Source organism: Xiphophorus hellerii, chromosome 14, assembly GCF_003331165.1.
Source record: "Xiphophorus hellerii strain 12219 chromosome 14, Xiphophorus_hellerii-4.1, whole genome shotgun sequence".
Classification (NCBI taxonomy): Eukaryota; Metazoa; Chordata; class Actinopteri; order Cyprinodontiformes; family Poeciliidae; genus Xiphophorus; species Xiphophorus hellerii.
The window spans coordinates 16,465,828-16,491,729 of record NC_045685.1 but is presented as its reverse complement, the minus strand read 5'-3'; the positions used below and the strand labels follow the sequence as shown (position 1 = coordinate 16,491,729).

The following is a 25,902-nucleotide window of genomic DNA, read 5'->3' as shown; positions in this document are numbered from 1 at the left end:
AATCTAAAGTATGTGTTTACTTCTATGAGGGCAAAATATGATTTTTTTTTTTTTTTCAGAATAAGTTTCCAAAACTACTGGTTGATTTCATAGACAGCATCATTGTTTGGCATGGTACGTTTATTTAAGTAGTAGTGGTGGAACTCAAATAATATTTGACTTAATTGTAGGGTCTAACAGTTTATTATAAAGTCCATCAGTACACTAAAGCTGGATTTCTCCCAAGAATCAAGTCAAAAATGTCTCTTCTATCATTTTTGTATTCAGCCCAACCAAATTTACTTGTGATGCTGGCAGCATTTTATTAATATTTATGAGGGACAGATATTTGCTTATTAGGACAGAGGAGCTGTCATGACTCCAAACTAACTCCCCCCCTCTTGCTTTTTGCTCGGTTAGTCCTGCAGAAACACAGTGATTCCCTGTGGGGTCCCACACAGAGCATAAGCTTTCTGATCATTTGAATAATTAGGTATTTTTGATTTATGGCGTCTCCACTTTTGCTGTTTCATCATTCATCTCTAATTAATAACCGACGTGGATTGTGTGCGCTAGCAGAAATGTAGTAGCGGCATCAAGGCTGGTTTTGTTTACCTCATGGGATTTTAAAATCTGAGATGTGTTGTTGTTGTGTTTAGTTTTTTTGTTTTTATTTTTTCCTGGTGTGATATTTTGTACACGTGTAAGCAGTTCTTGTTTCTGTTCCAGGATTTTGTTATGGGGCTTTCGATCCTGCTGCGAGGCACGGTGCAGGAAAAGCTCATTTGGGCTTTCAACCTTTATGACATCAATAAAGATGGATACATCACTAAAGAGGTATGATATAATTATGATATTATGATATAATTATCTCTTTTAATAAAGGAAGACCGCAGGAATGAATGATCAAAACATCCTTGGTTTCAAACAATCTCGGGGATTTAATCAGTGGCTCCAACCTTTTGACTTTTTAATATTAATTCCTGATGTTTCCAATTCATCTCAGTTTTTTTTTTTTTCCATTATGCTTCAGCCAGTATAATAGCATTTAGGAAAACACATATCGAACATAAGTTTGGGAGGGTCTTTGTTTTTTTGGACTTTATTCATCTACATAGAGATTCTCTGCTGTTCTTTCTTTGTCCTGTTCTAAATATTGTTCATTTATTAACCACTGTTGCTAGCTTTGCTTGTTTTTAGAGTGCTGTGTTAATGGACTTGACTTGACGTCAGCCAATCAAGGTCAAGCATTTTGATTAACACTTTAGTAACCTGTAAAACTCCACAGTTAGATTTGTTATGTCATTAAATTGGCACGCTATGTTACTTTTGTTGTTCTGAAAACAATGTCTTGAAACCAGAAACTGACCCATAGTTCTCGCTGAGAAATATCCTGTCTCTTAGATTGCCGGGGTTGTATTTATGTCATGTTCACGCCCCTTCAGCTTAGTCCGTAGCAGAGGTTGATTATTTAACAAGTCAGTACTTTCATCTTTATTTGAAGCATATTTCAAAGTGCTTTGCAAGAGACAAATAAAACTTAGAAAGAAATAATTAACTTTTAGCAGCCAGCACTCCAAGGATTGCCAGTAGTTTTGAAGTTCTTGGACAAAACTCAAAGTGTCTGGCAGTTGATTGCTTTATCTGGCTCTGGATGAAAAGCTACTGCCAACAGATATAATTCACAAAGGGATTAAATGAGCATGAATTAAACTTTGTGACTGTTGATTCAGTGTTTATTGATGGGCTTCAATTTTATATAATGTCTCCCATCTTTGAACAGTGTCTGAATAATCCACAGTCTCCTTCACACTGGGCATACTTCAGCAGCATCACTGTTGATGCTTTTAATGTGGAAAGTTTATTTCAGTTGAATGGAGGGTGATTCAAAAGACACATCACTACTTTTTGTAACCTTTCCTTTGCAGCTGTGTTTGGGCTTTAAATCCCATGAACACAGACAAAAGTTGCAGAAATGCAATGAGGTTGAACATAGAACACCAAACTCTGCCATCAATAAGTAGGACAATAAATATACAAGAAATAGTGAAGAAGAAACTTGAATGCGTGTTCATAAGGTGACTATTTCTGTGGTGATTTTCTCAGGAAGAAGCAGGAAGTTAAGTAAAAAGCCCTCTCATATCATTTAGCCTTTAAAAGTCACTTCAAGCAAATGGCGCATGTGGTGGCTGGAAGTGAAGTCATTACACTGATGTATTATTTATCACTCATTTGGCTCAGACACTGAGGAAAACTAAGTCACCGCTGTAAACATAGTTTGACAGAAGCTGCATACGAAAGTAAAACCACAGTAAGGCAACATAGTTTGACCACTTTTATGCTCAAATTTTTATTTGCTTTGGAAAACCACAAAAGGCTCTGTTTTAGTAATTTGTGTTAGAGTTTAAATTTTATTTCCAGGTTCTTGTTTTTTTTGTTTGTTTAACATTTTAGGGCTTTGTCTGTGTGTGCGCATGACAGGAAATGCTGGACATCATGAAGGCTATCTACGACATGATGGGTAAATGCACATATCCCGTCCTGAAAGAGGAGACGCCTCGTCAGCATGTAGAAGTATTCTTCCAGGCAAGTGTCTTTGTTTGTTTTGTTTTTTTTTTTTCTGTATTTATAGTTTCTGAAAAATCAGCCCCCCCCCCCCCCCCCCCCCCCCCCCCTTTAGTGTGTTTGTTTTGTTCATCTTTTCTATCCTCCCTTTCTAACAGAAGATGGATAAAAATAAAGACGGTGTGGTAACCATAGACGAGTTCATTGACTGTTGCCAAAATGTAAGCTGGATCCCCCACTCCCCGACTTTTCACTACTGTTGGCTTAAACTCACTGTTGTCCGTCATATTGTCTCCCCTTTTCTTTTTTATAATCCCCAGGATGAAAACATCATGCGATCGATGCATCTCTTTGAAAACGTTCTCTAACTTTTGGCCGCCAGCCGGAGCTTTGGAGAGGAACATCATCTTTAGCATGGCCCAGTTACTGACTTGGACTCATACTGTGTACAGTGTGCTATGCAGACTTTTGACCATAGATAAAATCTTGTTCATTATTGCTGTTGGGCCACAAGTAGAAATAGGCAGCATGTTGGGAACACTCTGGAATTCATCGTTTGTTTTAAGTTATCAAAATAGGGTTCAAATTAATATTTAAAAATGCGGTAAAATAAAATCACACATTAAATTCAAATTTTCCGCCTTGTTTTATTTACTGCCAAGTGAAATCCCTGTGACTCACAGCTTTAGGAATGTTGAACAACCTGCTCTAAGTTCCAGAGTGTTCTTACCTGACTTAGACAAGTGTGGTCTGTGATTTTACTCTTAATTTAGAGAGGGAAAAAACCAAGTTGTACCATTTTAAGATGTACATTCAAAGACATGACATTAGATGAGAAGTCTATTTGAAAATATCTCAATTCTGCTCATGTTTACTTGCCAACTAGACAACACAAGGATTGTATCGATATCAAAGTTGGACCATAACTTAAGCACATGGGTACAGACGTGGACAAATTTGTTGGTACTCCTGGTAAAGATGTATATAAAGCCTTAAAATAAATTATTCTCTTATTGCAGTAGCACAATCTCACAGCAGAAAATGTTGCAAAATAGAGCCTTTAACATGACTATGTTGATTCCAAGAATGCCGTAAATTATTCACACTCTAAAGATCCTATTCCTCCTGATGATTTTTTTTTTTTGGCTATCTACTTTTTGTACAAAACGCCCAGCTGTTTTAAGATTTTTCAGCTGTTTAACTTTTATACCTTTTAAAATATGAAACTCTTCTTAAACAAGTAAACCTATTGTGATGAGCGAATCACGCTTTCAAATCATTTAAACATCTCTGATGTTTTTGAATGAGTTTGTAATCTGTAACTTAAGTGTTTAGCATGCACTTTTGACCAGACTAGATGGTTACTGTTTGCAAAGAGATAATTTCTTCAAATTTCCCAGTCAGGCATAGTTATCCATGTAAAGTAACAGACTTGATCTCTCTGCTCCTCAGCAACAAGTAGGGTTGCCTACTAAGCCACAGAATGACTCCATCTACATAAAAACATCAGAAAACTTATTCAATGCACAACTGACGGATAAAAACAGTAGATTTTCTTAATGTACTCGTCCGCCCTCTTTCTAATGCTCTCCTGGGCAAAGGCCCATAATGACCATATCAAAAACTCCCACTGATTCTTTCTGCCACATTTTGTTACAGTACATCACTAATTTTAAATCTCACATTCTTGCAATTCAAATAGTTCAAGATGCTTTAGACTCTAACAACATTCCAAGGCCCGTGGAAAACAAAAATGCCCGCAGCATCACAGATCCTCCGCTGTGCTTAAAGAGGCGCTTGTTTTGTTCCCCCAGATATTCATCTTGAGCTGCAGACCAGAACCACCTGGAGTGGTTTTTGCTAAAAAAATAATAAATAAATAAATAAGGATAAAAAAGAAGGTTAGACTCATCTGGTCCAAGTGCACATTTCCAGTTAAAACTACTGTAGAGTTTAACAAACACCATCTTTACATTTCTGATGGTAAGACAAACATGCTATCTGTACAGCGTCCACGGTTGTAGAGATTATAACCTTGGTTATTTCTTGGTTATTGCTCTAACTGTACATATGGGCAGGTTTGGGTGATTGTTTTTTCTTGTAACTATATCAGGCTACATCAGGTCTTATGAAGTCATTCCCATGTTGAAGAGCAGCTAATATGTCATGCCATATTTATACCTAAGGAGGTATAATACTCTTCTATTACAAATTAAGAAACTCAGTTTGACTTTAAAAAGTTGCCAAGATCATATTTTTAAGAGATTCTTTTCCCAGTTTGAAAAACATTACAAGGAATCCAAACCTTAATGTGAGGACATTTCTACAGAATTTCCACATTGCAAATGAAATAAATCTACCTATTTAAAGGTCTTTTGGATATCTTTACTGGAGGTTGCAGCAAATTTATTTGCATCTGTAGCAAGATTTTACCGCAAGTATCATGGGAGATGACAGCAACTTTATAAAAATGAAATGGGAGGATAAGCTGCTTTTGATGTATTTTTTGACATGATGTATGTAAATTTCTTGTAAAGCATCAACATGTTTTTATTTGATTTTTACTCTTCTTTTCATGTAGAGGAGTTCTCGGCAGCATCGTCTCCAGGTCATGGTCATTGTATAAAACAATTGTCAACTGTACAGTATTAAATGAAAACTTGCTCTCTGAGGAATTCCAGGTCTTCAGACTTGTTCTTGTAATTTGCTGCTTTAACAGTAAAAACCACTGGAGTTTGGTGGGTGATCTCAGATTTTATGCATTATTTCTTTGTTGTCTGCAAAGTTGTTTCTTGCAGTTTTTTCCCCTCCTTCATTCCCTGCAGGGCAACGTCTGGCTCTGGATCAACGTGATTGGTTCCTGAGTGAAGGATGTGAGTGGCACTAAATGGAGGAAAAAGCTAAGCATGCTGGGTAACAATCTGATGGATGGAAACTACTTGTCTGGGCATTATAGCATTATATATGTACCGATTGGTTTTCATTAGACAATATTTCTGTTGTTTCTCTCTCACACAACCTGGATATTTGAAATCAAAAAGACTCCAAACTATCTATAAATGCAGGTACACTTAAGAACTTTAGTATATTTTAATTTTGACTTTTAAGATGTCATCTTTATTTTTGTTTTAGTTTTAAAACAGTTATTAAATGTATTTAAATTTTAGCTTTATTTTTTTAGACCTGAAGTATTAAAATTAAAAACGAATTATTTTCATATACATTTCTTTAGAGTAAAATATTTTTTTTCTTTATTTTTTAGGGTTTTGAGCTTTTTGGTTTTTTTATTGAGTTTAAATAGTAACATTTATATTATTTTAATTTATTTACTGATGTGAGCCACTGATTGTTGGAGGTTTTGTCACAACAGAGAACAAGGTTTAGTTGCATTGAGTTGGTCAACATTGATTTTATTGGATTCACCATTTTAAATATCATAGCTTGTCATTGATTATTTTCTGACCACTTGTTATTTTCCACTGTGTGAAAATAAGAATCGTCCATGAAGTAGAGATCATGTCATGTGAAGGGTTCATCTCCGTTTACAGAATAAAAAGTTATTCATTTAATTAAAATTATATTAACACATTTTTGATTTTCGGGTTAAAAAGCAGCTGAGAGTTGCTTCAAACTAAATAAAGATCAGCTCATGCCCCCTTGTGGTAGCAACAGGTTATCACACACGGAAATTAAGACTCACGGTGCTAAGGTCGTTCAAATGTTTTCCAATGCCTGCAGTTTATTTTCATGGTCATAATTTTATTTTTTTTATTTATTTAAATACAAACTAATGAGATGTGTTTTTCTCTAATTAATTAAAAACGTTTACTTTAAAAATCAGCTTTCACTAGCAAATCATTTGTCCCTAATAATTTGTGAAATGGGCAGTTATAAGCATTTCAAGAGAAGACCTCAGATATTCGAGGATTTCAGCTGTTTGAATGGTTGTGGTTCATTATCTGTACATATCCACCTTATGGACAGCCAGACGCTTGACATTTTGTGACTTAAACTCCTTGTGTAGTGTGTCAATGCCTGTCAAGTCGGCTGTTTTCCCCATAATGTTTCTAGACAGAACATTTTTGTATTAAAACATCTTGATCTTATTCAATATTCTAAATATTAAAGATAAAAAAAAATTTTATTAGTTGTAAATCATCAAAATGACCAGAAGTAGAATATCAGCGTGTGCAATGAATCTAAATGAGTATTACTACTTGAATTTAATTTTTGACGATATCCTAATTTCTTTACTGTAGTGACTGTAAAGAAACAAATGAGCGAAACTGTTTCAGTCAAAAGTTTAATTACCAAAAACAAAAAGTTGTTTACAGTCAGGAAACAGAACGAGCGTCAAAGACCGTTGAGTCACTCCATCATTCCAGCTCAAACCAAATCACTGCTTTCAACTTGAAATGGACAGAAATCACCTGAGATAAGTTTGCATACAAACTAATGTGACACAACTGCTGGTCATTTACCTCTCTGGCAGAAATATTAACATATAAATCAACTTAAGGCATTTGGTAATTTTGTGTAAATACAAAAAAAGAACGAATATACTGGCTGCATCAACACAGGGCAGGATAATATCTTGAATAGCAAAAAATGCAATACAGTGAGATGATACAGTACTGAAAGCTATTTCTACATAGATTTAATGGATCTATACACTGAAGGTAGGCTGACACTTTGGCTACATTTGATTTTGCATTTATTGGATAAGTTCGACTGTTTTTAATTTGGTTTTAAATTAACTTTCTATAAAAATGTGCAACTCATGACAGGAACAAATTAAAAATCTTTTTGATGTCTTCCAGCCATCCAGTCTTTTGTCTCACTAGATGTTTTCCCTTTCAGCAGCAGCAGCTCAAGGACTTGAGGGGAGAGGAGAGAAGAAATGTCTTTTCTCCTCCTGCCCTTGTTTGCTGCCGAGCGACAGCTGCGTTCGCTTCGTCGTGAGCTCAGAACAGCAAAACAAAGCTCTTTCTGCATCGCTGCAGGTCGCATGGAAGCTCAGCCATAAATGGACAAAGAATGCGACTTTCAGAGGAAGCGCGTGAGAATCGAACACTTTGAGTCACTCCTGGCGTAAAAGCAGGACAGAATTTCAGCTCCTGCAGCCAGAAGCTTTTTTTTTTTTGCTGTCATCCTTACATTTTTGAGTTTTTCATCTGGTTACTGTAAAGCACTTTCCAGTTAGATGATAAAGTAAACATGATAAACATCTAAAAGCCATTTAAACATTGAGTATTTATTGTTTGAAAAATAACAACTTAAATACTTCTTCTTGGAAGATTAACACAGAATGTCTACACAAATAACCCTTTGTCTTTTCCAGAAAATAATTTACAAAGTAATGAAATTAGACTGGATTATGTATTGCTGAGGCCCAAGTTGATTTTAGATCCTCATTTACTGCAAGTTCTTAATGAAAAGATGTTATTTGCACATCAAACCATCCCAGAGGCAGCTTTGGGCTCTGGGCTTCATGAAGGCTGTCTGCAGTCACGTTATCATTCATATCTCTTAGAAATTTGTTGTGGATCATCTGAAATGTTCTGAGGCCAGGTGTGTCAGCTTAGGTGAGCAGCTGCCTGATTTCCCGGTGAACGTAGCACAGGAAGTCCATGTAGGAGGCGCCGCCGTGCAGGCCTTTGTCCTCCACCAGGAACTGACGGAACAACATCTCCGGTTTGTCTCTCTGCCTCACGATCTGCAGCTGAGCAGGAGGAGAGAAATGTTACAAGTTTGCAGTTTGTGAAGGAGCTGGAAACTTCATGATGATGTAAGAACTCCAGGTAAACTTGAGGAGAGGAGCCTCTGCTGTGGTCGTCACTTCACAGTAGTTTGTAACTTATTCATACTGTTACGATTTTCTCACTTCCCCTTATTTTACTGGGATTTTATGTGGCAGAGTAGTACAGGATTAATTCTACATGATTTTTTAAACTAATATTCTAGAAACTGTGTAGTTTATTTATTTTACTTTACATCTACATGTTTCTCACTAATACTGACACTATACACCGCCTTACAAATGAACTTTTGTCACATTACAATCGCAAAATTCAATCTATAACACAATGGTAGATGATTGTGAAGTAGAAGAAAAAATATGTATGATTTAACTTCTAAAAATATCTGAAAATCTGTGTGCATTTGTATCTATCCCCAAAAATTAGGTCCGTGTAACCAGTTGTCTAATTAGTAATTGGAATCCAGCGGTAGGTAATGTAAACACAAACTTATGCAGACATTTGAAGAAGGGTTTGGTTCTAAAATAATATATGCTTTGAACAATTTATAGCGAAACAAAAAGAAAACCTGTTAAGAGGCTCCAGAAGATTTGAGATGGGCTGGAGGTCCTCATTATAGCAGGACAACTCCAAACTCACTGCTAAAATGGAATGGCTTAGATCAAAGTGTTTGTGTGGCCCAGTCAAAGTCCAGACTTAAATGGAAATTTAGAATCGGAGGCAAGACTTTCAAATCATTATCCTGTCCATCTAATCATATTTAGTTATGTTGCAAAGAATGGGCAGACATTTCATTCTCTTAAAGCTCTGAGGTTCATTTCAAGCTCAAGGTGTTTCTACTAAAGTATCTTGGGTTGAACACATATTACTAGCATGTATTGTCAAAAAACATGGAAACTACAAATTATTTTCCTTCCACTTTACATGTATGATCTCTTCTTGTAGGTTGCTGTTTTATCATTTTAAAGTGTATATTTTATTCTTTATCTCCTCCTTTGAAAGCAGCTTGTTGTTGTTTTAGTTGTTACCTTCATAGAGTTTGGCCTTTGCTCCAGCAGCTCACTGATGATGGCTCGGACCTTCTTTGACAGCGGGTTGTCCAGCTCTGGCAGCGTGAACTAACCACACAAAGAAGGTTAAAGTTTAAAGCAAAGGTTTGTAATATTGATTCAGCTAATGGTTACAAGAGCAGAAGAAGTGGCATTTGTGATTCTAGGCCACATTAACACACCCAGTCGTTCTAATTCCCATTAAATTCATCTGGAGACTAAAGAGACAAACTGTTTCATCCTGTGTGTAATGAGATGACTTCTCACCATGTGTTCTTGCTGCAAATGGGCGAGCGAGGGCGCGTTGAAGAGGCTCTGGATCAGATCCGGCGGGCTCGCTTGGCCCAGCCACAGAAAGATGGAGTGCCCGTTCTCCAGCAGAAACAGGCCGGAGTCTGAGAGGCGTTCCTCAGAGCAGCGGACCGGATCGGGCACCGCCTCGCTGCCAACGTCCATGTTGTGCTGGGAGACAGGAAGCATGGTTCGCTGACGTTTTGATCAAAGAACCGCTGACCATGCACGGTTTGTCTGCCTGCACCTACCAGCGGGATGAGGCGTGGGTAGAGCTGCAGCTGGCTGTCCTCCACCCCCATAGCCATGACGGACAGCCGCTGGTGGGCCCTGTCGTCTGTGGAAAGCTCAGTGCTGCCCACTAGTGGAGCAGTTTTCATCAGGCTGTTCATGTAGACTGGGAACACTTTCATGGAATCAGGCAGGATCAGCTGCATACAGAAAAATACAGTTAAACAGGAGCTTTTTATGCTAAAATGAGAATCGCTAAATGTTTTTTCTTTATTTCTCCGACCTGGCTTGCAGCTGATGGGCTGGCGCAGTTCTTCCTGTAGCAGGCCAGCATGTGGGCCGTCTGGTTGACCAGGATGTCCCTCACGTTCTTCACAGGCTGGTTCAGTATGGCACGGTAAGCTGGAAGCAGTAAGGCTGAACTTTTAAACACTTATGCAATTCTTTAAAAATGACCTTTAAGACATAAGTTCAGTGTTCCTTCACATTTACTCCAATTTCAATGAAAAGAAGAACATTCTTGTCATCTAGGTAGAAATATTTACAGTAAATTTGCTCCAATCACCTTTCAAAAAAGGCTGATATAGCAGAAACTGTAAGAAATAAAACTAATAAAGTTTGAAGAATTGTTTTGGAAACCTCTGTGTCACATACGACGAGATGTTTTGTTTGAGTCTCGTCTGCCTGAATGATATCCGATGCCTTGTCCTCGTTTTTGTGATTCAGACACAAATAGCTGTTTTCACATTCCTGACTGGTGAGCCAGCGTGTGCCTGCACCAGCTTCTCCTTTGTGGGTTCAACTAGGATATTTAACCCTCTTAAGAGGACACTTTTTTTCTACTTTAAGCATTAAAACAGGAGCTGACCTGATTTGGCGAAAAAGTTGATGAGCGAGTCCGTCTCGCAGCACTTGTACAGCTCAGACAGCTGTGAGGTGCAGTTCAGGCTCAGGTTGTGGATGCGGAGGCGTCGCTGACCGCTGATGGTGGTGTACAGCAAAGCACACTGGGAATTAAAGAACAATGAAATGTTTTCAACAGGATCCGTCGCCATGTATTAAGCGGATTTTGTTTCTGAGAGGCGGACCTGCATAAAAGCCCCCGACTCCTCGCTGAGAGTGTCATCGTGCTTGAACTCCACGGTCACAGCCTTGTCGCAGTCCACAGCTGCCATCTCCACGTCTGTGGTGTTGTTCATGTAAATGGCCCCGAAGAAGTCTGTGGCCCTGAAGCCTGGAGGATCACACACACGGCACTGTGCAAAAAATCTGGTGGCCAACTTTAACAATAGGACGTAAAGGTTTGCTTTTCTTTACCTGTACTGGTGCGGACTCTCATTACGGCATCGAATCCCAGGCTCTTCTGCAAAGCCTTCCTCAGGTCTCTGAGGAAGTGCTCCCCATCGGTCGCCACCTGTCAGCAGATGGCACTATTGTCACTATTTGGTCTTGTTCGGCTAAACAGCCTGAGAAATTAGTAAAAGTAATACATCCTGACATCTCAGCGGAATTTAGATTTCACTTTGTGACTTAATAAAACTCTGCATGAAGAATATGTTTATATTATCTTTAAAAAACTGGGTACAAGAAATAGAAAACATCTTTTAGGACTTTGTTAGATGCTGTGACAATTTATTTTTATTATTTAAATGTTCTTGTTCAAGTATAAATCAAGGTGTAAATGTTTTACGGTTTTTACAAATTAAATCTAGCTACTAAATAAGAAAGCTCTAAAGGTATATTTTATGGACCCCTGCATAAATTAAGCATCAGAATTAATGCACATCTTTTCAGTTGTTTATGAAAACAATCCTTATTGTTTATTTGTTCTGTAACTATTAACATTTTTTTTAAATAATCTTTTTGACATTTTACTTTCTGTCACAATCTAAAAACTGGACTCTGTTTCCTACACAGTGAGTGAATAACCGTCTTGAATAAAACTCTTCTGCTACTTGTAATACTTAGATACTTCACCAGAGGGCAGAAGACAAATAAAAGATCTGGACTTGCGAAAACAAGAATCAATTATTTTATATGTGGCTTTAGAGAATTCAGTTTTACTAACAAGATTGCTGCTTATCGTCTTCATAAGTGGGTTACTTTTACAGAACTATTTGAGGTTTGAATTATTTCCTCTGAATTATGTAGATATTTTTGTAGCATAATTTAGACATTTTTCTAGATCTGTTTAAATTACAAAGTTATTCATTTCATTAGTTTAGTGCACATGTCGTCTCAAGGCACTTCAGAGAACAAACCGATTCCATTTGTAAAAGAAATTTAAGGCCATATCAATCAAACTAAATGGGTTCCACTTTAATCAAAAGCCTTTCACTTTGGTTCTAGTGAGAATACAAAGCAGCCAAATGCTAGTTTTCCATCTCAGGAAGCACAGCTGTTTCCATTCAGCTCTTTACTTTGCAGCAATCCCTCCTCCTGTTTGAGCATAAGGTAACACTTGACAGCTCACGTAATCATAAAAATGACTCAGAAGAGAACCATAAGAGTTGCAAATTGTGTTTCTGCAGTGTCTTGAGAGCTTGTTGTGCAACAAGCCTGGAAGTGTTGAGGCTGAGCTCTTTACCTGGAAGTTATTGTACTTGTAGACGGAGCCTCCGGTGTGTGAAGGCACATCGGCCATGGAGGCCAAATCAAGGTACTGGCTGGGGAAGAGGAAGAGATCAACGCAGCATCCTTGTGCCACGCAGTCTTTAGACAGCTGCTCATACACTCCTTTCTGAGGCTGGAAAAGGGTCTATTGTACAAACAAGGCCATCAGTGTTGGGTAAGACATCGTTGACTCGTAATGAGCAGGTTATAAACCGACATTTAAAGAAAGTTCATCTAAAAAAGGAGCTCACTTTCTCCTTGTCGGTGTTGACCAGCTTTTTGTCGTCTCTGTTCTTCAGTTTCCCTGGAGCCTCAGCGGTGGGCATGGACGAGTGGAAGATGAAGAGCTTCCCGCTGCATTCTGCTGCCTGGAAGGACGACAACAGATTACATGCAAATCTGACAGGGTTGTCACAATTTGGTTTGTGTAGCAACAAAAATCTGTGCAAAAAAATCCAGAAGTGGGCAAACTGATATGTAAATATTCTAGTTCCGCAATATTGTGTTCCATCTACTGCTTCAAGTTAACCATAAACCCTGATCTTACATCAGAGAAACAAGCCGTCTGTTAGCTTTAACTGACCACAAACAATAGATTGAGAAAATGCTTGCCCAAGTGGACTCCAGTGTCAGGGTCTGTAGTCCCATAAATCTGAAACAATGAACACTAAAAACACTGGTTTCAGTGTTTGTGTGTGATTTTAGTTTTTATTGTCCTGTGGTTTTATATTTTGAATTGATATTTTTTTATTTGTATTCTGGTTTGTCTAATTTTACTTTGTGTAACCATGGACTGCTAATAAAGTTTGAATGACTGCATGCAGTGCTATTCAGAAGTACAGGAAGATTGACTGGGAGAAAGCTCTAAGTACTAAAGTTTTCCATAAGTCATGGAGGGGACCTACAAGAGCACATATTTCTACTTCTACACAGAGAAGTAGAAATATAGAAAACAGAATCCTTCGACCTCTGAGAACCCAACACACAAATGGAAACACGTTTCAGGTTACATATAAACTCAAAGCAGTGCATGACGACATGGATGATGACAGGAAGTGCCACCGTGTCCCCCTACATGCTGACACATGTCACACTGTTGCTAACCTTAAACGCCTCCACTCCAGCCTGGATGACAGGAGCGAAGACCGTCTCACTTTCGTTGGTGTCTGCAAACATGTCGGGGATCTGATCCAAGAGGCTGAAGAGAGGAGAGATTAAGAACTGGTCAAAGCCAACAGCTGCCAGCCCTGTTGACTGAATGGGGACAGTCAATGGAGACATTTGCTTGCTTCCAACTTGCAGTCCACGGACACTCATTTTTGAGATATGTTATAATACGTGTCTTACTTGTAGATGACGGCCCTGGAGTCCTGGTAATTCACGAGAAAGCCATCGAGCAGCGGGACGAACATTTCGGCTACGTCTGACACCACCATCATCTGCGGCTGGGCCAGAGCGCTCTTCACGTTGTAGAAGTGAAGCACCTTGTTATAAGTAACAAAGCCCACTTTTATTGCTGAGGCCTCTGCTCCATCCTCCCTGGAATCAGCCAAAAACAGCAATAGAAGACTTTAAGAAGGGCATCAGGTTTCCTTCAGGGTGGCCTTAACTAGTATCAGGCCAGGTGCAGTGAATGAAGGAGAGGAAATATTCTATTAGTTAAGAAAACAAATAACTGGATTAGTTCTGGGGGAAAGTAAGTTATTTTCTCTCATGAAGACACAAATTTGTTAACCTGGATATCTTGGATATAGCAAACCTACAATTCAGATCCAAATGTTAATATGCAAGGTTTAATAATTTGTTCTTTTGTTAGGGTGCAGTGTCATAAGAGCCGGTTGCAAGTCTCTGATCCACACAGGGTAAAAATACAAATATAAACAGACACACCAACAATGGGTAACCATCAAACTCATAAACTGGAGCATGTGTGTCTTCTCCACAGTCAAATGGATGTTACAACACAGCTGAGACGGGAACTCCTGGCCCAAAACCTTCATACTGGACTGAACTCCAGAAGAACCAGCTCAAAGGTGAAAGGAGACAAACAATTAGTTGCTTGGCAACACTGAAGGCAAGTTCCAACTGTTGCTTCTTGATTTTCTTTTTCAGAACTTCCTGTTACCCTTTTATTTGTGTGGATTTCCGATGCTCCTAAATTGAGAGATTAATTACAGCAGTAATTACAGTTACATGAGCTGCCAATACTGTCAATAGAATAACCAAATATCCTTCTACAAATATACTAGATAGAAGTTTGTTGTTAGTGGTTTCTCTGCAGCATGCTAGAAAATATTTAGCAAAATATTTGAGCTTTATTCAAACTTGTATTTGTATTTCTGACCCTGTAAATTAAGAAAATCCATCATAAATTCAGAGTTGTACCTTAAATTCTTACTTTTAAAATTCATTACACTTTTGTGATGCCGTCCAACAAAACGGTTAAAACGATAATAGAACGTCTACGAGACTATGAAATCATCTAGACCTGAACTGTAAATTACAAAAGAGGATTCGTACTAAATCTGACTTTGAAAACCTCTGAATCAAAAGGTTTTAGCTGTATGAGGCAAAACAGAAGAACAGTTTAGACAAGAACCTGGCTTATCTTTGTGCTTCATTGTCAGGCCTTGTTTCGTTTAACAAGAAGACCTTCCAAGTCAAGTATAAACATCCCTGCAGGACTGGAATACGATCCAAGAGGGGTTTGCTTGGTGATGTTTGGATTCTTTTGAGAGCTATATTTGTGATTCACCGACACACGAATAAAGAACCTCTTAATCTCACCATTAGAGTTGGCTCAGTCTACAGATATTCTGCGAGTCTGCAGATATTCCACAAAAACCCACTGATATTTACCACAACACAGAAGAAAATTATACTTTGCCAACACTGCAAGTGCCAAATGCTATTTCCATATAGTTCTATTTAAATTATTCACATTCACATTAAAGGAAAAGGTATGACTCATTAACAACTCTTCCATTATAGCCTAGAACATCACTTCAGAAGAGCTGATGTTCAGCTGGGTCCTCAAACTACATCATTTGGTTTGCTTTTTAATGTGACTTTTTAATGAATGCCATATTAATTCAGCACACATTTGGGAGAACAGGTGACCAACATAAAGCATGTCAAACTGAACTGGCAGATTTTTATCCACAGTGTGAATTTGCCGTCATGTAAGCTATAAAGTCATGACAGCAAAAAGAACAGAGATATTGTTGCTGGCACTAAAGAAGCATGTAAGGAGTAACCTGGAGAAGAGCAAGCTGTTCTCAAAGATAAATCGAAATGTCAGCAAAAGGTGGATGAAGCTCACGCAGTTCTGTTTTTTATCATTTCACTGATAGCAAAACTATGAAACCTTCACTTGACTCAAAGAACAAACAGTTTTGTCTTTTTTTTAAATCAGAAAAGTGCTTTTTTCCCCCCCAATTAGTCACATGTTGGATGCGAATTGTAGCACTGATTTACTCGGCTGGGAATAAACAAACCAGTTGTTAGTATTATCATTTGTACCTGGGCAGCTTCTCCAGCAGACTCTTGAGCTCATCACATACCAGTTTGACCAGTCCGCTTTTGATATTGGTGTAGGACACATCAATCATGAAGATGTAGGCAGGAGGATTGGGAGGCTTATTGTTCTGCGAGGGGAAAAATGCAGTTGTGTTGATCAATATTTTTATTCTCTAAAGGTGGACAACAAATTATATAAAAGTGATTTCCTCTTGCTATAAGCGCACAGTAACAATTTCTTAAGTTGATACGTAAAGAGAGGTGGTCACAAAACGGTTTCCATGACAATTCTCCGTTTAACTAATGGAGTTAAACAGATCAGTGTAAGCCCCGCTCCTTGACTTGCGAGTTTGACAGATAAAATTATTTCATGGTGTCACTGCTGGAACAGGAATCATGAAATAAATACACAGTTAATTAATTATCTGCATCACCTTTAATAAGGTTGCATTTTAATGATTTTATGACATATGCAATAATTTAAGCACTTAATTAAACTTTATTTAATTGTACATTTAGTTATTAAAGATGCATTTATTTAATTTTGTCCGTTTTGGTCCTCCATATTTTACCCATCAAGTGACTTCTGAAGGCAAATGATTGGTAAAAAATAGGTTTTATTTAGCAACATCAAAGGAAGGGGGCTGAATAAATATGGATGTCAGAATTGTCAGACTTATATTTGCAAATAAAAAAAGATCCATGTCCACATTTTGTTTTAGATCTGTAAAACACTAGAGTTGTACTTGTGTTTGAAAGGTTTAACTCTGATTGCTTTGTTTCATTTGTTGTAAGCAGAATAAAGATAGATCAGTGGAGTGACTAAGTTGAAACCTCTCATGTTGTTTACATTAGTAGATGTCCTCATGGGGGACACAATTAATTTACATCACCGTCTCCCCATTGTCCTCTGTTTTCGGTGTGCTCAAGACTTTTGTCCAACCATATGTCCTTGCCAGACTAATTTGTACAATGAATAACAGTCTCTGGAAAATCTTGCGCACAGTATTGAAGCTCTTATGGTCGGATCCAACCGTGGTGTTTATAATTATTGCCATAAACAGGAACTGAGCTGATAAATGTAGTTATTTGTCTGTATTAATCAGATCATTTGAAGTCAGCATTTTGTAAACAGGATAACTGCAGCCAGATCTGTTCTTGTAGTTTACCTTGCAATAATCAAGCGTGGCAACAAACTCATAGGATCCCTGGGAAAGCTCAGGCCTCTCATAGAAGTCCACTCTACGGCCCATGTGGTCCAGGTGTTGAAAGTAGAAGACTGGCACTTGACGAGAAAGCAAAGAATAACACTTAATGTAAAATTTTCTCATATATTATTTCACTCCTCATTATATTAACAGAATTTAACACAGTCTCATTTTCTTCATGCTATACCTTCACTGACACAGTTGCAGAAACTACACTGATAGCGACGACCGCCGTCGATGAACTGCATGTAGGGGCACATGTAGGCCTTACATCGATTGCAGCGTATTGGGCCCGTCTCACCATGGTTCACAACATACAGAGGAGTCTGAACAATAGAAGAAACCTGTTAAAAGATGTCCTACAAGGTTGCCATATATTAAAGTTTTTGGTTGTAATGTAAAAAGTTCAAAGGTCATGGATTCTTTTGCAAGGCACTCTGCCATCTTCATATCTACTGAAGAGTTTTCCAGTGATTCTTTTATGCATGAGAAACTAAACGTTGCTTTAAATTATGTTAAGAAAATAGTTTACTACTAGAACTACAATATTTGAAAGAGTTTTGTATTCTACAGGCGTTTTCTAGATTCACATATTAAAACCAGTTGCACAAAGTAACTCTTATGCCCGGTAAGATGATTTTTGAGCTATGTCCAAATGCAATGTGCTCAATAAGTGAGGAGAAAATATCACCTTTGAGACTTTTTGTCTAAACCACATTTGTTTTTTATTTGCCCCAGCAGATCTATCGCTAAGTGCTAGGTCTAAAAGCCAGATGAGGAGAGGTAACATTTCCTAAAAAGGCCATGTAGCATCTGGGACAGAGTGAGTGGAGGTGGAAAATATCTAAGTGAGTATTCTTCTTCCAATAATCATCTATAGGAGGTTATTCAAAGGACAAATTAAGTCCTTCAGAACAATGACAATTTCTTTAAAAAAAAAAAATAAGTGAAATTCAGGCATATGGTAATTATTGTGTTCACTAATTGAATAAAACCAAGTGTAAATGCCACTACAAGCAGATAGATATAAACAGCTTTCCTGAACTCTGCATAATTTAGAGTTCATGCTGCATTGCAAAAGAAAAAGTAAATTTCTTTTGTAGACAGACAAAACAGTACAACAAAAGAACCATCCAAGTGTTGAATAAACGCTTGACTAACATCAAAACATTGCTGTAATCTTATCTTCCTTCTCTGTGTGATGGTCTGAGTAAAAATGAAGCTTACCTCATTTTTTGGCAACTTTGCAAATGGTTTAATGATGGAAGCGAGAGGCACTTGGCACTGTTTGGCCAGCTCAGCGGTGCAGGGCAGTGAGTAAGTCGTGCAGCGTATAAATCTTGGACTGGCGTTCCCTGAAGTCAACAAAACAACATTTCAATATCATTGGACACATCAAAATGAGAAACACTTTTGTTCTAATTGTATATAATCTATTTATCACTGTCAAAGTAATGTTGCAACTTATCCAGACATTGAAAATGTATTAAAAATTATATTTCATAGCATAATAAAATCCATCTTAAATCAAACACTGCTGTTGCTCTAAAAGGGAAAGAGAAGAAATGTATTTCTGGTAGTTATGATACTTAAAACTAAGAACAAATGTTCATATTGAATACATTCCTATTGGTTGACCTGATAGCTCCCATTTCTGCATTAAATGAAAGATTTTTAAGATTACTGCTTTGAGGATCACTTTCAACCGAAGCTCAGACACATCAACCAAAAATAACAAGCCAATTATATTGGGTATGTTGGACAATGTGGGATATACTTCATATTCATATAATCCAGCCAGTAGATCAAATGGAGCTGCAAACAAGCCAATCACAGGAGCTTGTCTTCTGTGTCAGAGAGCCTCACAAACCCTGACAAAAGTTTCCCTCAATTGTGAAGCATTTGAAGCAACCATTGAAACTTGCCACTGAATTAACAATGTATGAATAAAACACAAACCAATACCAGTTAACTGAATAGTCATTTAGGATTGTTTCAGATCAGAAATATTAGTACCTTGATCCTGAACTGTGAAGTCAGTGGTGACAAGAGGTGGGACCTGTCCTCTCATGTTTGTGCTAAAGACATGTCCTCCCAGCCTCGCTTTGTCATCCTCAATAACCTGGGTCTAAAAGCAGAAAGGTTGGAGTAAAAAAGTTTACTTGATAATCCTTCAGAATTTGAGAGTAGAACAAACACGCATATGAAATTAAAGAGAGATTGTTTATGGATTTGCCAACAAAACAAACATTTGGGTCAGAATGAACAACTACAGCAGAAAATATTGTAATACAGCAGGTGTAGTTTATGCACACTCACCGTGCTCGGTATAGAATCAGGATCCAGTTTCTTTTGAGGGGGACCAGCAAGTCCTCCTGGAGTTCCAGGAAAGCCCCCTGACATGCCTGGCTGGGGTCCAGACATGAGTCCCCCAAACTGACCTGCAACTTTAAGAAATGCATCATAATCAGAATAAAGAATCAAAGAAAATTTTTTTAAGTTATACTCAAAACATTTGCCTTTGATTAATATTTTAATTTTTCTTATGGCTTATGAAGACTTGGAATGAGTCCAATGTTGCCAATCCTGCTTAAGATTCTCTGGAGACCAATTCATAGTGGTAAACAGACATCATGGATAAGTTTCCACCCCTGCTACCAAGCTCCTGAATGCAGAACCACAGACAAAGATTTGCTACCTCCAGGAGGCCATGGTAGGAACTTCTTGCTCCGTCTAACTCTAGAACTATGCAGACTAATATTCTGCTCCATTTTTAATGGGAAGATTTTACATGTTGTATGTTTTTAAAATCTTTATCTGCATGTTAACATTTTAAGTCTTAACAAATCAAAACCAGGTTTTTCTTTCACCGGTGTACTTTATACTTCAGAGTCAGTGATGTAAAGTGATTAGAGGGTCTAAGTGTAGGAAGACTGTATGTTCTGTCCTATAAAGGGTTTGATTCTTAGTTCTGACATTATAGTGAATAAATATAAAATTAATATAATGCATGTGAAAAATATATCATTTAATACAACAAAAAACCCTGCTGTGAAAGTCATTGCAAGCTTTTTACCTGATTGCTGTGGGTAACCTGACGGAGCAGCGGGTCCTGTACCATGTTGCTGGAAAGCTCCTTGGCCTGAAGGTGGAGGTCCAGGAAAAGGCATGTTCATGCCTGCCATTGGCGGCCCAGTCATCGACTGTCCTCCCATTGGCGGCCCAGCCATCGACTGTCCTCCCATTGGTGGCCCAGCCATCGACTGTCCTCCCATTGGTGGCCCAGCCATCGACTGTCCTCCCGTTGGTTGTCCTGATGCCAGCATATTTGTAAGGGGTGACTGTGGCGGAGACATCTGATTCTGAGAGGCCATGTGTGGTGCCTGTGGGGCTGGATGCATCTGTGGCTGACCCATTGCTGGAGCTGGTGTCTGGAAATGTTGCTGGGCAACAGAGCTTGTTGGAGGAAGGGGTTGGCTCTGCATGGCACCTGGAGCTTTGAGGACAAGGCAAAACATTAAGATATGTCAGGTGTTAAAGATAATGTAAAACTGAAGCATCAGTAAACAACAACTTTACCATAGCTGCCCAGGTTCATAGCACTCATCTGATTAGCAAGCTGCTGCGTTGGAGGGGCAGGCGATGCCATGCTGTTGTACACAGAGTGTGAAGGCTGACCATAGGGAGGAGAGGCAGCTGATGGAGAGGCATACCTGTGGAATGTTAGAACAGATGAATTAAATAAAACTGATTCAGTGGGTTCTCCTAATGACAGAATACCTCCTACCTAAGGTATTTTGTCAGTAGTAGTCTTAAAGTAATATTTGAAAGTATTTGTGCTCATGACCTTTTATGGTGTAATGTCAATGTTTTATACCGTAGTCAAATGTTATGATTTTCCTTTCTATCCAGCTGCTGTTCCAAGAAATTTACCTTTGGGGATGAGCACCGTTCTGCTGCACACTTGGATTGTACTGACTGGATACAGGAGACGGTGGCATTCCTGCAGGCGATGTAGGTGGTGACTTCATCATACCTGCAATGAATAACAGATGTTCTTTTGCTGCTATGTATTACATAAATACATATTATCAAGCTTGGAGGAAGCAACACTTAGATGGTTTTGGTATGTGAATTGGAGGTATGTTGATGTATTGGACAAAAGATGTTAAATCTGACAAGAAAAAAAGAAAGACAACAGAGAAGGTTCATGGATATAGTGATGGAATATCTGTAGAGAGATGTGGCAGAGGAAAATGACAGGATTATGTTTGAAAAATTATTAAAACACCCTGCAAAGTGAAATTATTTCATGGAATGACTCTTTAAACAAAGCTTGACAGTATTAGAGAGATCCTAAAATGTATGTCCAGCTCTGACACTTTTTCCTGTGGCTGGGAAACAGATGCTTTTCACCTAGAAGTTTGTAAAGTCAGGAGATTTGTTGAGTAAGAAGCTGTTAACTTATGTAATGGTTTATAAAAACATAAACAAAATTATTTTAAAATTAACAGGGAGAAATACAAGGATGCCTATGCGAGTGGGTTGAGACTAGTTTAGACTAGACTATTGCAAACATCCAATCCAGTGTAAATTCACACATGAATCGCTGTCTGTGTTGAGGTTTGAGATTAACATGCACACTGGCTGACTAAGAGAAATGTAGACAGGGCTAAGCAAGACCACTCATAGCTGACATTAGAAGCTGTCTTGTGTGATCAGATCTCTGTTACCCACTTTACATGCAAATCAGTGCAGAGCAACATCACTTGGTGAGTTGTCAGCAGAGAAATAAACAGGTCAACAAGTCTGCTGATGTTTTCAGTCAATGTCATTTCACAGCTAGAAAGAGATGAAGATGATCCACTGTGGATCATCTTCATGATCCTTTTGGCACTGGCAGTGGCAAAAGGGAGAAACTAAAAGAAGATGTACATACATACAGTGCTTTGCAAAAGTATTCATAACCGTTCAGCCTCAGCACTGATGCAGTGTTAGTTTTGTGTCACTGATAACATTTCAAAGGTAGGAATAAAGCTTTTTGCAGTAGCATTTAAATTGGGAAAATGTCTGAATAATTCTGTACATAATAGCTGGTTGCAGCAGTGATTTAATGGGACAGGAAAACTTGCACGCAGTGGGAAAAAATGAAATATTTCAATAAAATATTGACAACATGAGCTGGATTGAGCAGATTCTATTCACACAAACTTAAACAACATCTCATTTAGCATTCTTTTGTAAATGTGATCGTACCTGCTGGTGGAGCATTAAATCCCTGAGGTGGTCCTCCATAATGTCCATAGAGGGGCTGGGCAGGGGGAGCTCCAAATCCACCTTGGTACCCCCCTATTCCCGGCTGGGCCTGGGAGTATGGGGGCGCAGCTACGTAACCCTGTTGGCTCATTCTGATGGGACGGCTGTCACTGTCTGCTCATACCAAGCTGGAATGGTAAAACATAAAGTTTATAAAATACATGAATTAGTTCTTTGTGGATGCTCATTTAATTTTGTATTTTGCGTGAACCAAACGTAAACAAGCAACGTGAGCCTCAGCTGAGATTTGACCTCATTCTGTTATCAACCATGTGTGGCAGACCTTTGACTTTACTTCCTGACAGATAAAGCAGCATTGCTTTAGAACACCACACTGTAAAACCCAGTAAGTTCAACTAAAATCAAATCAAACAATTAAAGTGTTGACTCTTTAGCACTTCATGCATTAAAGCATAAAGTGTATGCTTTAATGCTTATTCAAAACCGACTGTCACTGCTTAATTTAAACATACTTTTATTAACCTAAAAAGAAGTTTTTATTTAAACAATTAAAATAAATAAAAATTAAATAAGAAAATACATTTAAGGGAAGAAAACTAGATGTACCAGCTTGGTTCATTTAGGACAACAGTTTATGTTTTATTTATTTGATCCAAATTGAAAATATGTTTCAAAGCTTAAATAACTTCTACAACATATTGTGAAGACTCTGAAAATACCTTCACAAGTGAACTTTTAGCAGACGTACAGTAGGTCTACAGTCTTTCACTGTGAGGCTGAAAGCTTTCGAAATTCCTTTCTAATCCTTTTTTTTTATAGACACTAATGACTTTGTTTGAAACTGATCTTATTTCTTAGATTAGGGAATTATTGTTGATTTTCAATAACTTTTAGCCTACTTCGTGCTGTCAGATAGGTTCGGCATCATTGATTTCACAAGTATGGCAGTAATCAGGCATGGGTGTGCCTAGTGAATATAAACAACTATTTCACAGACCTGTACACATTTTCTCAAGATTAGAGAAGATAGTCCTATGTGGGTTTAAACTCCACTAGCATTTAAAAAATATGCAAAAAAGCTTAGCGTTCACTGCTGTGGGAGGTCCCAGATAAGAACGGAGTCAGCATCGTTTCATGGTGTTGTTTTAACAATTGCCATATCTACTGCAATTTGAGATTGGAAATGTAATTAAGATTACTCTGGAAAAAACGTTATAATACCATTACTAATAACTGGTTTATTAGAACACAATCAGCTGTAATCAATAAAAACTGTATTAATCTTAATCAGATTATGGTGAACTCTAAGCAAATCAAGCAGAATTACAAATTATCTCAAATGAATTAAGACAAAAAAAATAATATGCGAGTAGACCTACAGTTAATGAATGGAAGTGACTATATAGTTTTAAAGTGAAAAATTAACATGTGCTGTTGGGTTTTTTAGTGCACAGGCTCGATGCATAAATTACAACACAAACACATCACAATATTTGTACGGGATTTTGCAATTTAAAAATCGTGAGTGGATAAGTTTCAACTAAATCTACGTATTCAAACAGAAAGATTATAACGCTGCAGCTATAATTAACTTTTTAAAAACCAGCCACTGGGCACAGCTGGGCCATTGAGCAACAGCTGCGTATTAACAACTTCATCTAATGCTTTTAAACCCCGGAAATATGCTATTTTAAACACAATTCGACCTATTTAACATGTACATTGTGACAGTTTTGGTGGGGTTTGAGGCTCTGTATTTGGAAGACTGCGCAACTTCCGAAAATTGCCACGTCAAAGTCCGTTATGATGAGTAAAAAAAACGAAAGAAAGGGGCGAAAAAAGGCGTTACAACTCTTCATTAATCAAAACGCAATTTACCGAGCATGTTTACCATTTTGTAGATGGAATTGTACTTTTATAACATTGACCTTTATATATGTTTTATAAAAAACATGACATCACATTGTTACTAAGGCATCTTTGCGAGTAACCGGAAAGCGCTGCAAAGTTTCCAGCTGTGAGCACACGCTTTCAAATTAAATGTTACCTGAGGACGAAATATTATTCATTTGAGCTGTAATGGTGTCACCATTCCTGGTTTGTGTTATTTACCTGAACAGCGGGGCAGAGAGAGATCCTCTTCTTCTCTGAGAAAATCGGAGTGCCACGTCAAACTCGACAGAGCACCGGGTCGCTCCGCTGCCGTGACGACGACAAACCAGCCATCTTTACGGGGCGTGAAAGCTTTTCAAAATAAAAGCACTAATGAGGAAGACACGCTCTCGCACGAGGGAATTAAAGTAAACTCGACGTCGTTTTCTCAAAGAATCACACTGAACCTGTCTCAAATCAACAGTTTACAGCCAAGTAAAATTCATCTAGTGTCTTTAGATACGGACACTTTATCATAATCTGATAGTAATTTTTACTCTGAAGAGTTCGCCGTCTAACTTTCGTTTTTGTGTGAAGCAGTCGAGCTAACTTTACAGACTGAGCTTCTGGTGTGCGCATGCGTGGAACTGAGGGAACCCATACACGTCAGCACAGTGAGCGTTTCATCACCTCAACAGCCTACCTACCTTGTACTTAAACTAGTTTTCAGGTTTATTTATTATGCTAAGTAAACATTTTTGATTTATTATGTATTAAATCTTCTTAAAAACGTTCAAATTTCATACGTAGTTGTTTTTGTTTTACTATGGTAATTATCAAATAAATTCATTTATTAGACATATTTAAACTAATTTTAACAAAAAATCCCCTGGTCGTTTACAGGTAGAGTTGAAATAATGCTACTTTTGCTAATTTTGTGCACCATTCACCTTTAGTGCAGATGCAGGTTAGTATCTATTAATAAATCAATCTGTACTTATGTAGCATTATTACACATAACAAAGTGACCAATGTCCTTCACAGGTAAAATAAGCAACAAAGCAGGTAGAATAATAAGAAATAAAAACACCGGATAAAACAAAACGATTAACACAAAAACAAGCCAATTAAGTGAGTTTATTTATAAGGCAGTTTAAAACAGAGCTTGGCGCCACCTAAGGGTTGGTCAACCAGAGTTGCATGACCTCTTTTATGATGACCACATGATTTATTTATTTATTTATTTATTTATTTATTTATTTATTTATTCTTTACAACAAACTCCTGACAAAAAGTTTTCTAAACTTTTTGGAGACCTTTTATGTGGCCAACGTGCTGTAGCTGACAAATAATGCTAAAAAAAAAAAAAAAAAAAAGAATCTATACATATTAAATGTTTAAAATGTTGTTTTAAAATATTTAACTACATATAGTTGACGCGCAACGCTCAATTTAAATGTTAAAGATGGGCTTGGATGGTCTGCAGCATGATGTGGATTTGTGGATGTTGCCCCTCCAGAAGCTTCGCGTGAACCCACC

At 37.9% G+C, this 25,902-nt stretch overlaps 2 protein-coding genes across 10 annotated transcripts in view; one reads left to right on the top strand and one right to left on the bottom strand.

Moving 5' to 3' along the window:
* Positions 1–5,297, top strand: part of kcnip4a (potassium voltage-gated channel interacting protein 4a) — a 147,045-nt gene extending 141,748 nt beyond the window's left edge. For all 8 annotated transcript variants that reach the window (XM_032583040.1, XM_032583033.1, XM_032583037.1 and 5 more), the window contains 4 exons: positions 709–816; positions 2,461–2,565; positions 2,703–2,765; positions 2,865–5,297. In XM_032583040.1, coding sequence (XP_032438931.1) covers positions 709–816; positions 2,461–2,565; positions 2,703–2,765; positions 2,865–2,912 — 324 coding nt within the window. In that variant the 3' untranslated portion in view covers positions 2,913–5,297. The remainder of the gene's footprint in view (positions 1–708; positions 817–2,460; positions 2,566–2,702; positions 2,766–2,864) is intronic.
* A 552-nt stretch (positions 5,298–5,849) lies between these two features.
* sec24d (SEC24 homolog D, COPII coat complex component) lies at positions 5,850–24,732 on the bottom strand. 2 transcript variants are annotated; one of them, XM_032583030.1, is made up of 23 exons: positions 24,604–24,732; positions 22,471–22,658; positions 21,148–21,250; positions 20,794–20,927; positions 20,291–20,710; positions 19,534–19,661; positions 19,231–19,342; positions 18,442–18,569; positions 17,402–17,540; positions 17,176–17,291; positions 16,010–16,134; positions 13,835–14,026; positions 13,592–13,685; positions 12,739–12,855; positions 12,462–12,632; positions 11,192–11,288; positions 10,963–11,108; positions 10,743–10,881; positions 10,158–10,276; positions 9,895–10,074; positions 9,620–9,814; positions 9,332–9,421; positions 5,850–8,266 (listed from the first exon to the last, which is right to left on the bottom strand). In XM_032583030.1, exons 2-23 carry the CDS (start codon positions 22,619–22,621, stop codon positions 8,126–8,128), a joined length of 3,237 nt encoding a protein of 1,078 aa, XP_032438921.1. In that variant the 5' UTR covers positions 22,622–22,658; positions 24,604–24,732; the 3' UTR covers positions 5,850–8,125. The 2 variants fall into 2 exon arrangements, with proteins under 2 accessions (XP_032438921.1, XP_032438922.1); XM_032583031.1 differs by having other exon boundaries at positions 19,534–19,655.
* Positions 24,733–25,902: the final 1,170 nt, after the last annotated feature.

What these genes read in the sequence shown, in the direction of transcription:
- sec24d (XM_032583030.1), bottom strand. Translation starts at nt 22,621, where the DNA reads ATGAGCCAACAGGGTTACGTAGCTGCGCCCCCATACTCCCAGGCCCAG. An exon ending in TATGAACCTGGGCAGCTATG is followed by an intron (nt 20,711 to 20,793) that starts GTAAAGTTGTTG and finishes TTGTCCTCAAAG; the next exon opens with CTCCAGGTGCCATGCAGAGC. An exon ending in GCCCATCAGCTGCAAGCCAG is followed by an intron (nt 10,075 to 10,157) that starts GTCGGAGAAATA and finishes TTCTGTATGCAG; the next exon opens with CTGATCCTGCCTGATTCCAT.